Consider the following 13163-nt stretch of genomic DNA (forward strand, 5'->3'; position numbering starts at 1 on the left):
AGAGTGCGTGACCATTACCTATTACTACCTATTTAAAAAATAGATTATTATAAAATTTTAGGTCCCTCCTTAGATTGAATCAATGTCATTTCATTCTATTGTTCACATTCACATATACTACCTATAATTTAGTACTTCAAATTATTTGAATATTATGAAACACTACATAGTATACATTATAAATAGAAAAATGGTGACATGTAGGTCATCTTCAAATGAATTCAAAGTTAGAAAACAATTCAAAGTTACAAAATTCCTGCTAAACACTGTTCCTGAAGTCCTCTCCTTTTAATAAAGGGGATAAAGGATGATAGCACAATTTTAACATTCTCCTTTACTTAACTAGAAGATTTGACTAAAAAGAACTTCCTACGTGACTAAAATGTTACTTTAGTGCTGTTTGCATACTACCTAAAACAATCTCATCCACTACCAGCTGTATTTGCCTTACATCTTGGAAGTGTGATTTCAAGGAAACCTCTTCCTTCTCTCTTCTCCAGCTTTCATTCCAGTGACATTCATTAAGGAGATATTCAGACAGTGTCTCTGCCAGGCCCTGTGCTATACTGACAGGTCAGACTCAGAATACTCTGTGGCACCTTTCCCTAAACATCACTGCATTATCAGGTATTAGTATAATGCAAACTGGCTGCTGAGACTGCAACAATTCTACTAGGGACTGAGAGCTCACTGTAGATTCATCGTGATCCTTGTCATCATCAGCTTCAATATGTTGTTGTTATTCATGCAGAAAAAGTCTGCAGAGCTGAAATGGACAACTACATCTGTGCTTCCCATATATTAAGTTAGGGAAGAAAGTGGCTGATATGCACGTAGTCATAAGCATACAGACTGGAAACCTTGAGTTTTTAGATCTGGGCAGAAAATGAAAAACAAAAAACAAAAAGAAAAACCCAGAGCAAAGTTCACTTTATCAATCCAGATACCACATCATTAAACTGATATAAAAGTTAATTTGAAACCATCAAGATTCAAAATAATAATAAAAAAAAAACTGTATAAAGGGGAAAACCTCCAAATGATTTTCTCCCTCATTTCCCAAATTAAATCTTTATCCACTTTAAAAATAAGATATAATAAAAGACAGCTCATATACTTGGTTTCTGCCTTTCCCTAGTAACTGCCATATTTCTCAGAGACATAGTAATGAGGCACCAGAGGCCCAGCTCCAAAATGGAGACTAAAATACCTATTTTAATAAAACATTTAACTGCCTCAATGACATCTATTGATTTTACTTTTTTCAAACCGTGGGTCATACTGTATAGCCCAACTTCAAAGTTTGTCCTTTCAAATTTATCTTATATCACACTTTTTGCTGACATGGCTAATAAACATTTTCAGAAAAGGGCTATTATTCCTTATTAGTTTTCACCTTAGTGACATAACCCATTAACCAAAAAAAAAAAAAAAAAGCAAAACACCTCACACTGTATATATCATTGGTTTGAACAAAAAAATGAAAAAAAGAATAGCTCTAATAATAATATACAGCAATCAAAACTTATTAATTAAGCTTGAATGTGATCTGGAAGGCTTCACATGATATACTAAGTGCAAAAACCAGGTTGAAGTATGATGTGTTATAACAATGATAATATTAAGAAACAATCCTTCCCCAAATGAGCATATATTTTAAATATGAACAGGAAGAAAGCGATAGAATGATACATATCAATCTGTTAATTTTGGTTGTTATCTTGGTTGTTAGTTCAGGCTAGAAACAGGAGTACAAGCACATGTTGAAGGATTGTTTTTCTTTATACGCTGTACTCCTCTATCTTTGAAACAATCTTTTAAAGAGGTCAATAAATAACATTTAAATGTGTAATGTGGATAACAGAGCTTAATGAACAACTCTGAAGAGGACTGGAACCCAAGACTGTAGGGAAGGAATGCTATACTACCTCTGATTTAAGTCTAAGGGGTACACTTCAAAAAGCCAAGCATCTCAAACAATAAATAATCCACAAAGAAAGCGTATGTGAAAATGGTTTCCATGAGAAACACGTGGAACCTGAAAATATTGCTTTGTATAAGAAACATATAATTATTAATTGAAAAAATAGTTTTAATTAACCAAAGAAGATAAAAATTGAACTGTGCAGCAAAACACAAACTTTCTACTGTATTAATTAAAAAAAATACTATAATATCATGGAAGGAAACTAATATTTATCTGAAGAAGAAACTGCATTAAAGTTTTAAATACTCATATGATTCTCATGAAAACAACATTATCAAGGCAAAAGAAATATAAATTACTCTTTTATATACTGACTTCTTTTCTTGGAAGGAGTTACTTTTTATGGCTTTTATTGTGAAAGAAATTTAAAGATGGTGATTGAGAAAGCACAAGTATTTCTGGGTAAGGCTGAAGACCCATTTGCTTATTATCTTTCAACTTTTGTACTATAACTCTGGCAAATTCTTCTCCTTGAATGTCAGTGATATCCAATAACTGTCTGACTTTTGAGGTCCTTGTAGGTTTGGTACTAATGAGTTCATAGTCCTCCTTCATTATCAAATCTCTGGACAGGAGGGCGTCTAGAGATTGGTTAAGGCAGGCTTCAGTCATCTGGCTCACAATGTCTTCCCTTTTACTCTGGATCCACTGTTGGGCTATACCAGGCTGAAATCGCCCTGTAGAAAAGCAATGACAGGTAAAAAAGTGGGGACAGATACATAGCTATGAGTAAAATCAGATGAAAAACAAAATAATAAGACATAAAATCTAACTTTTTTCTGTAATTATGCTAATATGGAACAGCACTATTTTGAAGGATGCTATTAATTTTCAGGAAAAAATCTGATATTTGGGTTATCTCCGTCCTTCCCCTCCAAGAAAATGCACTGCATTTTTACTCTTTGTAAATCATGGAGGCAAATGTCACTTTTTTTCAGATTTTTTTTTAAAAACATAAAGGATACTTGAATATTTGATAAATAAAAATATATTAACTTTAGTGACATATTAAGTCACACCTCCTCTGAGCACTCCCTCCCTAGATAGATGTTCATGGAATACCATTTAGACCTGTGTTTACATGTTAACATTCTTGTCTTCAGGGATTGGGAGTGCTTTCCTACTTATAGTATGTATATACCATACTGAAGAATACAAAACATTAAATAGCATATCACAGTTGTGAGGTAAACGGCATCATTTACGAAGCGTTTCACACCATGGATTTACCTGAGTTTCCCTCAGCTGAGAGAGGATTCACTATTGCTGAAGAGCATGGGACAGTCCTGTGGTTACAGAATGCTGCCCGATGGTCCACACAGATGTCTCTGTCCCGACTGTGATTCACTGAACATAGACGCAGCGCAGAGAAATCTTCAGTTTTTCCTATAAAACACAACATCTCCATTAGGGGTAGAATATTCCTACTAGCTAAAATATGAATGTCTGGATCACACAGAGGGTGGTATTTAATTGTCTTTTCATTTTCATTGCATAAGCTCGTCCATAAACCTAACTTACAAGTAAATAGTTTTTAGATCAAAAAGGTTTATGATGAATTTTTTTAAACCATATTTCTGTCTGTGCTTGTCTGTCCTATATAAATTATAAATCATAGGATTTTACTTCTTTATATTGTATCATATTTTTCCTTCTGTGTCATCTTCCCCCTTCCATACTTTGTTCAAATGTGTCCGGTGAATTTATATATATGTCTTGCCACAGTTTCCTTTGGCAATCTTATTAAACATCAACGTCTCAATGGTCACCTCCCTTCCCAAATCCATGTAACTGAATTTTCTGTCTTCACTGAACCTTAAGTCTTGGATTTTCAACAGGATATAACCCTCATATGCGCCTGTGTTTACATGTTCACCTCAAACTGTAAAAAGTTAAAAAAAATTATTCATCTTAGCTCTAAAACCCATTTCAACTCCTATTTCTGTTAATAGCACCAATGTTCTTCCAACTAAACTTGTTCAAAGCTTTATCTTTATGTTCATCTTTTTTTTTTCTATTTCCTCCTACAAGTGAAAAGTTGTAGTCCTATCAGTGTGTCCTCTGTAACGTTTCTCACACTGTTCTCCGCTTCTTATACTCTGGAGAAGGTTTCATAATTTCTCATGGAGTACATTAATAGACCAATAGACTCCTAACTCAGAGAAGGTGATGGCACCCCACTCCAGTACTCTTGCCTGGAAAATCCCATGGACGGAGGAGCCTGGTAGGCTGAAGTCCATGGGGTCGCCAAGAGTTGGGCACAACTGAGCGACTTCACTTTCACTTTTCTGCATTGAAGGAAATGGCAGCCCACTCCAGTGTTCTTGCCTGGAGAATCCCAGGGATAGGGGAGCCTAGTGGGCTGCTGTCTACAGGGTGGCACAGAGTTGGACACAACTGAAGCGATGCAACAGCAGCAGCAGCAGCAGTCTCCTAACTGGGCTCCCCACCTTGAATCTCCTTTCCCTTCCAAAATATCCTACATATTCCAGCCAGGATGAATCTTTCTAAAGCAAAAAAGGTTATCATGTCACACACACCCTTGTTCAAAAATTTGCAATAGTTGTATCCTACCCAAGCAAATGAGTCCAAATGGCTTAGCCTAGTATTAGAATTCGTCCTGATTACTCCACCCTCCTCATCTTTGATGACCTTTCATTCACCGTCTTCGCCAGCTAGACCCAACTACTCACTGTTCTCTGGGTTTTCTTGCTTCTTTGCCTCTATGTAGCTCCTTTTGCCTGGAATGCCCATCCTTTATAACTATAGATCCAACTTTCAGCCAGAAATAATTTCTTCATGATGACAACATGGTGTAGTAGAGTGACATGAAAATATTTATCAAAAAGACCTGGGTTCAAATCTTGGATTTGCCAGTTACTAACTATGTGATCCAGCAGTCTTGATCTTAAGAATCTGTAAAATGAGGAATATCTCCCTCACAAGGTTGTTGTGAAAGTACTTTGTAAAAAATGTTACTTTTCCACTATACTACCATAGCTCTACATCCCTATATCTCATACAGTATATTGCTTTTTATCTAATACTATGGTGACTTAGAAATATTTTTCTTTTTTACAAGATATTAAAAAAAATATCTTTCTATAGTGTCTAACAGAATGCTTTTTATACTTAAATGTATTTAACATCCCATTACTATTTTTACATCTTCAGACTGTCACTTTTAAAAAATAAGTTACAAATGCAAACGAAAGACATGTTCCATACGAACCATGACTACCTGCAAGAATATGATCTTGAAAGAAAACTGAAAACTTGTAAGTAATAACTGACTGAAAAATATACACACCAGATAAAAAGTCATTGTCTTGAGGAGTTGACAGGGACATTGAGGTTCCAGGAGAACCACTAGTTTTATGGAGCTGAGAGGATCCACATGATTCCTAAAATAAATAGAAAATAAATTATTTATGTTATGTATAATATCATGTAAGAATCGAAATGCCAGTCTATGTCTGATGCAGGATATGACACGCTTGGGGCTGACGCGCGGAGATGACCCAGAGAGATGTTGTGGGGAGGGGGGTGGGAGGGGGGCTCATGTTTGGGAACGCATGTACACCTGTGGTGGATTCATGTCAATCTATGCCAAAACCAATACAGAATTGTAAAGTAAAAATTAAAAATAAATAAATAAATTAAAAAAAAATTATTTATGTTAATGCAAACTTATTTTAAAAGTTATACAGCTTTAATTTCTAAACAGGTCTTGCTTTTGGCTTATTATAAACAAAGACTCAAGACTAACACAAATTATACTTACAAAATTAAACACATATATGAAATAACAAAAAGCAAAGTGAACTTGATTTATCAGGTCAATTGAGTGGGTGGGGCAATAGTTAAATATATTAGAAATCATTATTTTTTCAATATTTTGTATATAATCTCACAGACTGTCCAACTGATGAACAACTAGAGATCTGTAACTCTGATTACCTAATACTGATTCAGATCAAATGCCTATTCTCAAGCCTCAGGTTCCTTCAACATGTAGGAGCAGAAATTCATGGAAGAAGTAATACTGAACTTGGCTCCAATCCTAGCTGTGTCATGGAATTACTGCCTAACCTTTGACAAGGCATTTAAATGATCTGGTTCTCCGGTTCTTCCTGTATACCTATCTAAAAGCGTGCATATATGGGCTCAAAGATCTAAGAGACAGCATATGTAAAGACTACATACTGTTTTATGGTTCATTTTGAAGGTATTATTACTTTTCTGAATCTGTAAAGAGAACGTATTTTATATATTCCTAAAAGAAATAATTAATATGAAATAATTCTGAATAAATGCTACTAAAGAAATCCTTCTATTTGAATAGCCACATAAATAGCATTTTCCCTTTATCCAGTCATTGTAAGAAGTTAAGAACAAGGCAGGTAGTACAGCTTATAGTGGCAGAAGTGTATCAGTGATTTGCGATGTACGACCCTGGGAAACCAGTCTTCACATAAAATGATGACAGGGACAGAATTCAATGCCTCAGAAAGAAGTGAGGACTGGGATTTGATGAGATGAACCAAACTGGAGATTGCCATCTTAAAATCCTAAAACCTCCCTGGATTTGAGCTTCTCATCTATAAAAGACCGAGACAGACTAAATGATTTTTCATATTCTTCTCACATTTTGAGTTTAATTAGCATATATATATATTTTTTTTACCTCCTGTGGACCAGAATTTACAGGTATGTTTGGAGATAACTCCCTTTTCTTCTTGTCACTTAAGTGAACAGTTCTTGAAGCATTCTGTAACCAAAATACATACATACATACATCATACATGTGTTTGAATTAGAGGTGATTAGAAAGTTATGAGTAAAATACAATCTACCTAACATATTTTATATCTTTATGCAAAATCAATGGAAAGAAATGTTCAATCAGTTGAGAATATAATATCTAACATAAAGGTAGAGATAGTGTAGAATAGGGGAAATAACTTTAGAGATATATGCTTTGAATTCTGTCTCATATTAACTGGTTACCTTGAACAAATTCATCCTTTAAAATGGAATGATATTTACATGTAGGATCCTTCCAGAGATTGAGATAATAAAGTACCTAGTTCAATCTAAGTACTTTATATATTTCAATTTGTGTGTATATCTATCTATCCATAATTATTAAGCATTTACTATATTTTAGGCACCATGATTCTAAGTACTATTATTATTTCTATTTTGATGATAAGAAGTTGAGGGCTGGACTAAGTAAAGGAGGCATAGTGACCTAACAGAAAGATGGGGGCCAATCAGATCTGATCAGAATGCCAGGAACTCTGTGAGATTTAATCTTGGTTTACTTATCTGTAAACCAGAGATAAGAATATCTATTTTTGTGGATTACTGCAAGGATTAGAAGTAATGTATGCAGAGGCCCTAAGATTACTTTGTAAGCATTCGATAAATGATATCCATTAATAAGCAGATGATTTGTTTAAATGCTACAGCTTTGTACTAAAATCATTTAGTGATTCACTCCTGTCTCTTTAAGCCAGGTTTGGATTAGCTGCCATCACTATTGAGTGATTTAAAAACAAACCCATCAGCCTGTTTTTCTTCCCCAAACCAACATAATATCAGCTGCTCTACAGAACTTTAGAAATTGGTGGGATCCATACCCAGCCCTTCATTATTCACACTTAACAATTGTCTGCTCTGTAACATGTCTAAGAACTTTTAAGAGAAAAAAACTACTATTCATCTGTGTACATAATCTATCTGACAGTATTTTGCACATAGCAGTCCAATGAACATTTGTTAAACAGATTTTTATATGAACGGTTTAAATTCATCTTTAGATCCATTTCTGTTATATAAATCTTTTCTGTGCTTTTAAATTTATTAAAATATTTCTGATTATGCAATATCATTAATTATAAACATCATTTTTCATAAATGATCAGTTAATTCAAATTATTTATGAGTCAGACCCTAGAAAGAAATACAATGAAATATGAAGAAAAAACTTTGATTCAATTTTTACTATTGAAGATATAAGAGACACTATCCATGAAAACATGTATTATAGGAGCCAGTTCAAAGAAAAAATGAAAAAAATGTACGAAATTCAAACAAAACAACTCACCCCAAATGGTGATATTTTCAGAAATTTCTTTATGAAAAATCTTATTATCTTATTAAATTTGTATTCTATTCTTGGCCCTGCCATTAGCTAGCTGTGTAAGTGTTATGTGACTTACTTCCCTATACCTCAGTTATTTCGTCTATAAAATGGAGATGATATTCTTTCCCTAAGAGTTTTACAGAATTGATACAAAGATTCCAAAAAAAGAAAAGTGTAACTAAAACAACTGAGTGAAAACAATACCGCAACTTTAAAACACTGACTAAAGACAGTAATGCTATTATTAAATGATATTCAAGTATTTGAAAATATACACTTTAAATTACTTTATTTAAAAAGCAAAAATTTCTCCCCCCAAATTAACAGTTTTAAACACAGATCCTAGTATTTAAGTTGGTTGGGGACAAAAAAGGAACTGAACTGCTTCTCTTCCAGTTCAGTTTCTTATAATCAAGGTTGTAGGAAAGGTACAAGAAAACAGATCCTTCTATCCACCTTTGCTTGGCAGAAGAGCAGCAAGTTGTAAGGAGAGAAAAGGGAACTGAAAAGACAAAGCAAAAAGAAATATTATCAGAAGTTTGTTTCTACTGAGAAGTGGAAAGACTGGAATGTTCTGGAAAAGACCATCTATTCAGAAGCAGGGAAGTCAATTAAAATTTATCAAAATATTAAAACATAGTTCCTCAAAACATTCAGGCACTAACACTGCCAACATTTTTTTAAGTTTGAGTGAGGGCAGTTGTTTCCTTTATGTACTTTCCTTTTAAACCAAAATTTTATGGTTATCCTTTATGACTTCCCTTTTAAACCAAAATTATGTTAACAGATTCACAAACTGCAAGAGGCAAGCAATGTCATTTAGTGATAAATCAATGGTAGATTATGCCTGTCACAGCCAAAGAATTCAGCTAATAAATGACAGTTTTTATTATCATATCCTAAATGCTATTTCGTGAAACCCAGCAAGTGTTAAACTAAGCTGACTTTGTCCCCAAATAACTGTAGTTGCTTTTTAAACAATTTTTAATAACAGCAAGAAAACCCTGCAGTAATAGGTCCCTTCAGTGGTTCTTCTGATTTACAAGAGCCAGAATGAGTAAATGAGACAACCATTCTAGGTAAGTCATATCAACTGCTACTTTGGTCCATGCGCAATGGAGTGTCTGAGTGGGAAAACAAAAAAACCCCACACAAATAAGCAATAAAACATTCACATTTTGGTCTCAATTATTAATAAAAATTCTATAGCTTAATTTGGCAATAAACCTCTGAAAAACCCAAGAAACCTGAATAAAGATAAGTACAATAATCCAGCCATCTTTTACTGTGTATGTATCAAAACTTTTGGGAAATAAACATAGATTAAACAACAACAACTGTGGTAATTTAGGGTAATAATTATACACAATTCAGGCACTCATTGCACATTTCAAATTTACATGTGATATATGGGAGGTCTGAAAATGTCTTGGAAATCTGGAGGTGGCTGTTTGAATAAAATGGAGTTCTTTGGTGACAGATTTAAGACCACATTCATACTCTCTAATAAATTCTACTGCCTCAGTACTGTAACCTATATCTTTGGAAGGTATAAAACTAAAGGAAAAAAGAAAAAAGAACTAAACTAAAAGTCTCCACGATTTAAAGTTTTACATTTCTAACATTTCATATGACAATTTACCTTTGTTTTCTTCAGCTGAATAACAGCTTCAAGAAAAGTTATCTCTTCAAATGTTCTCAAAACTGGTTCAAGTTCTATTAAACATTCTAAATAAGAAAAAAAGAGCTCAGGTTGCTTATAACATTAAAATGAAAAACATAAATGCTAATATTAAGTGATAAGGCCTTACGTCAATTTTTTCCCAAACTGACGACATTCAAAATCATTAGAATGTTTACTGCCAAAATGTTTATTATAGGCATAAAGACAGATATATCTAAATAAAGACAGATCAACGGAATATAATTGAGAGTCTAAAAATAAGCCTTTGCAAGTATGGTCAATTATTTTTTGACAAAGTTGCTAAGATAATTCAACGAGGAAAGGACAGTCTTTTCAACAAATGTTGGATACCCACATGAAAACAGATTTTAGACTCTTACCTCACAACATACATAGAATTAACTTGAAATAGACTATGCAGCATGGACAGAGGAGCCTGGTGGGCTACATGCCATGCGGTTGCAGACTGGGGTGTGACTGAAGTGACTTAGCATGCATGCACGGACTATGCGCCTAAACATAAATACAAGTGGAGATCTTCACTGCCTTGAGTTAGGCAAATGATTCTTAGGATATGGTATCAGAAACAGGATCCATAAAATATCTTTGATAACTGGACTTCAAAAATGTTGAAACATTTACCTTAAGAAAAATGATGCATTAAGAAAACAATGCAATTAAGAAAAATGAAAAGACAAGCCCCAGACTAGGAGAACACTTTTACCTATCATGGATCTGGTAAAGAACTTATATCTAGAATAGAAAAAGAACTCTAACAACTTAAGACAAATAACCCAATTTAAAAATGAGAAAAGGATTGAATTTCAGCAAAGGAGACATACAAATAGCTAAAAAGCACACGAAAATATGCTTAAACACCATCAGACATTAGGAGATGCAAATTAAAACTACAGTGAGGTATCACTCCATACTCACTAAAATAGATGTAATTAAAAAGACAAAATAACAAGTACTGACAATGATGCAGAGAAAAGGAAAACCTCCCATATTGCTGGTAGGAATGTATTACGATGCAGTTGCTTTGGAAAACAGCTTGGTGATTTCTTTAAAATGAAGGATAAATTTACCACACAATCAAGCAATTGCACTCATAGGTCACAGAAATGAAAACATATGTTCACACACACATGCATGTGAACAGTCATAGCAGTATGATTAATAATAGCCAACAAGGAGAAACATCATAATTCTGCTATTACTACAGTAATATATAGACATGCTGCTCAAGTGAGAGATCAGGGCTCCAGAAATAAAACTGAGCATCAAGAAGGTAGAGATGGTATAAAAGCCACGGTTTGGACTGCATTGTCTAAGGGAGAAAGTGCAGTAAAGAACCCATATTTAGCTCTAAGCCATTTTCAACAGTTAGAAACTGAGCAGAGGAAGAAAAAAAGAGAGAGGAAGAGATGATAACAGGGAGGGAAGCATGGTCTCTTGTGCCTTGGAAGCTATCGGGGAAAGTTTCAAGGAGGGAAGGAGTCAGCCAAAACTTCTGCTGAGAGGCTGAGATAATCAGTATTTCAACACTGCTTTCCTTGGTAACTTGAACAAACACAGCTTTAGTGGCAATATGAAACAGAAGACTGCTGTAAGTCTGTTAATAAATAAATTAGAAGGGAAGAAGTAGAGACAACAAGTATGGACAATTCCTACCAAGTGTTTAGATCCAAATGCAAGTGGAAAAATTAGGTGGTAGCTGAAGGATGATATGGGGTCAAGAATTTTTGTCCTATATAAAGGTAAGATCTAATAGTATAATAGATCTGTATGACAGACAAAGGATCCAGTACACAGGCAGAGACTGGCAATGCAAGAGCAGAGAGAGAATGTTAAGGAACAGAATGCTGCAGAGAGGAAGAGAATGACATCCAGCGACGACGAAACACCGCTGAGAGTTGTATAAGAACACTTTTCTTTCCACTGTAAAAGAGAGAAGCAGTAAGACAGGTCAAGTACAACTAAATTGATGGATCTGGTAGTGGAACTACGAGGGAGTTCTCTCTCATGGTTTCTGTTTTCTCAGTGCTGAAAAGAAACATGGAACATGAGGTGTAGGAAGCTTAAGAAGGGAAGATAAGGTACAATATGGATTACCTCTGTCTTCTCTTCCTGAGTTCAGAATCTATTAAGAAAAGCTACACAATTTGACAGGTGGTGATCAAAATAACACCCTTATTACAGATAAAACTAAATGGAATTATATCCCTTTTCAGATCTGTAGCATACAGGCTTACTAGTAATGTTTTGCCCCTTCAACTGAGTTTTACTCACTCAGCTGCAGGCCTCACCTGCTTCCATACGGGGAAGCAGAAAAATGTATGCATCTTTTAGACAACCTTACTTCAAAAGTAGGAGAAAACTGAGAATGGATTAGCTAAGTATGCTTAGTTTTTCTCCAAAATTAATGGATGAGCAGGAGTGCCAAGGGGCAGGCAGAAGCTGGAAATGTTCTTCCCACGCTCCTCTTCTTGGGAGACTGAAACAGGATCTCATCTCCACTTTGGGAACATAAAGTATGGAACTTATGCATCTCCTACAGCAGTTCAAGATAATTATCTAGGATAGTAATTTTCAAACTTTTGGGTCTCAGAACTTCAAAATTATCCCAAAGAGCTTTTGTGTATATTGATCATATCTACTGACATTTACTATATTAGAAATTAAAACTGAGAACATTTTAAAACATCAGAGTATATGAAAATACATTACATTATCCCAATGACATCATTACACCTCATTCAGTCTCTGGAAAAAGGGAAAATAATACCTTAGTATTTATTAGTTTGAAAAAGTTTTGATTTTGTGAATCCTTTATAAGTCTCAGGGACCAACCCCACCTCCAGGGTCCCTGTACCACAACTTAAGAATAGGTGATCTATGAGAATGTATTTGAAAACATAACAGAATGCTAAGTAGTGTTTAGAGTTCAGTTTTAGCTATTAAAGAAAAACCAATGAATTCCATTTCTGGACAAGATGAAGCAACAAGGACCAATTCATCCTCCTGTCTTAAATATCCAACAGTCAGACAAAATGCATGAAACAGTGGTTATTAAGACACTAGGCATCAGGCAACAAAAAGGGACAGTGATCTCTGAGTGAAGAGAAATAACTGAGGTGAGCTCTACCACAGCCTGACTGCCCAAGCATCCTGCCTTGAGAGTTTCCAGCTATACTACAGGGATAGGCAAATAAGATGAGGCCTGGTGGAACCTCAAAGCTGAAGACACAGGGCTTAGAGTCAGGGTAGACCAAAGCAGAGAGAGTTTATGGGACACTGTAGGAAAGAGGAGTAGCACATGTAGAGAGAACTCCAGAGAT

General features: G+C 34.7%; 1 protein-coding gene across 2 annotated transcripts in view; it reads right to left on the minus strand.

Annotated features, from left to right (window-relative positions):
* Positions 1 to 913: 913 nt before the first annotated feature.
* RIPK2 (receptor interacting serine/threonine kinase 2) overlaps positions 914 to 13163 on the minus strand; it is a 36237-nt gene continuing 23987 nt past the window's right edge. The window contains exons 7-11 of one of the 2 annotated variants that reach the window (XM_040261119.1): positions 9781 to 9866; positions 6675 to 6758; positions 5298 to 5391; positions 3218 to 3373; positions 914 to 2664 (exon numbers count right to left, since the gene is read on the minus strand). In XM_040261119.1, coding sequence (XP_040117053.1) covers positions 2321 to 2664; positions 3218 to 3373; positions 5298 to 5391; positions 6675 to 6758; positions 9781 to 9866 — 764 coding nt within the window. In that variant the 3' untranslated portion in view covers positions 914 to 2320. Of the gene's footprint in view, positions 2665 to 3217; positions 3374 to 5297; positions 5392 to 6674; positions 6765 to 9780; positions 9867 to 13163 lie in introns of both variants that reach the window. The other variant, XM_040261118.1, reaches the window with a different exon arrangement.

Source organism: Oryx dammah, unplaced genomic scaffold, assembly GCF_014754425.2.
Source record: "Oryx dammah isolate SB20612 unplaced genomic scaffold, SCBI_Odam_1.1 HiC_scaffold_19, whole genome shotgun sequence".
Lineage (NCBI taxonomy): Eukaryota > Metazoa > Chordata > Mammalia > Artiodactyla > Bovidae > Oryx > Oryx dammah.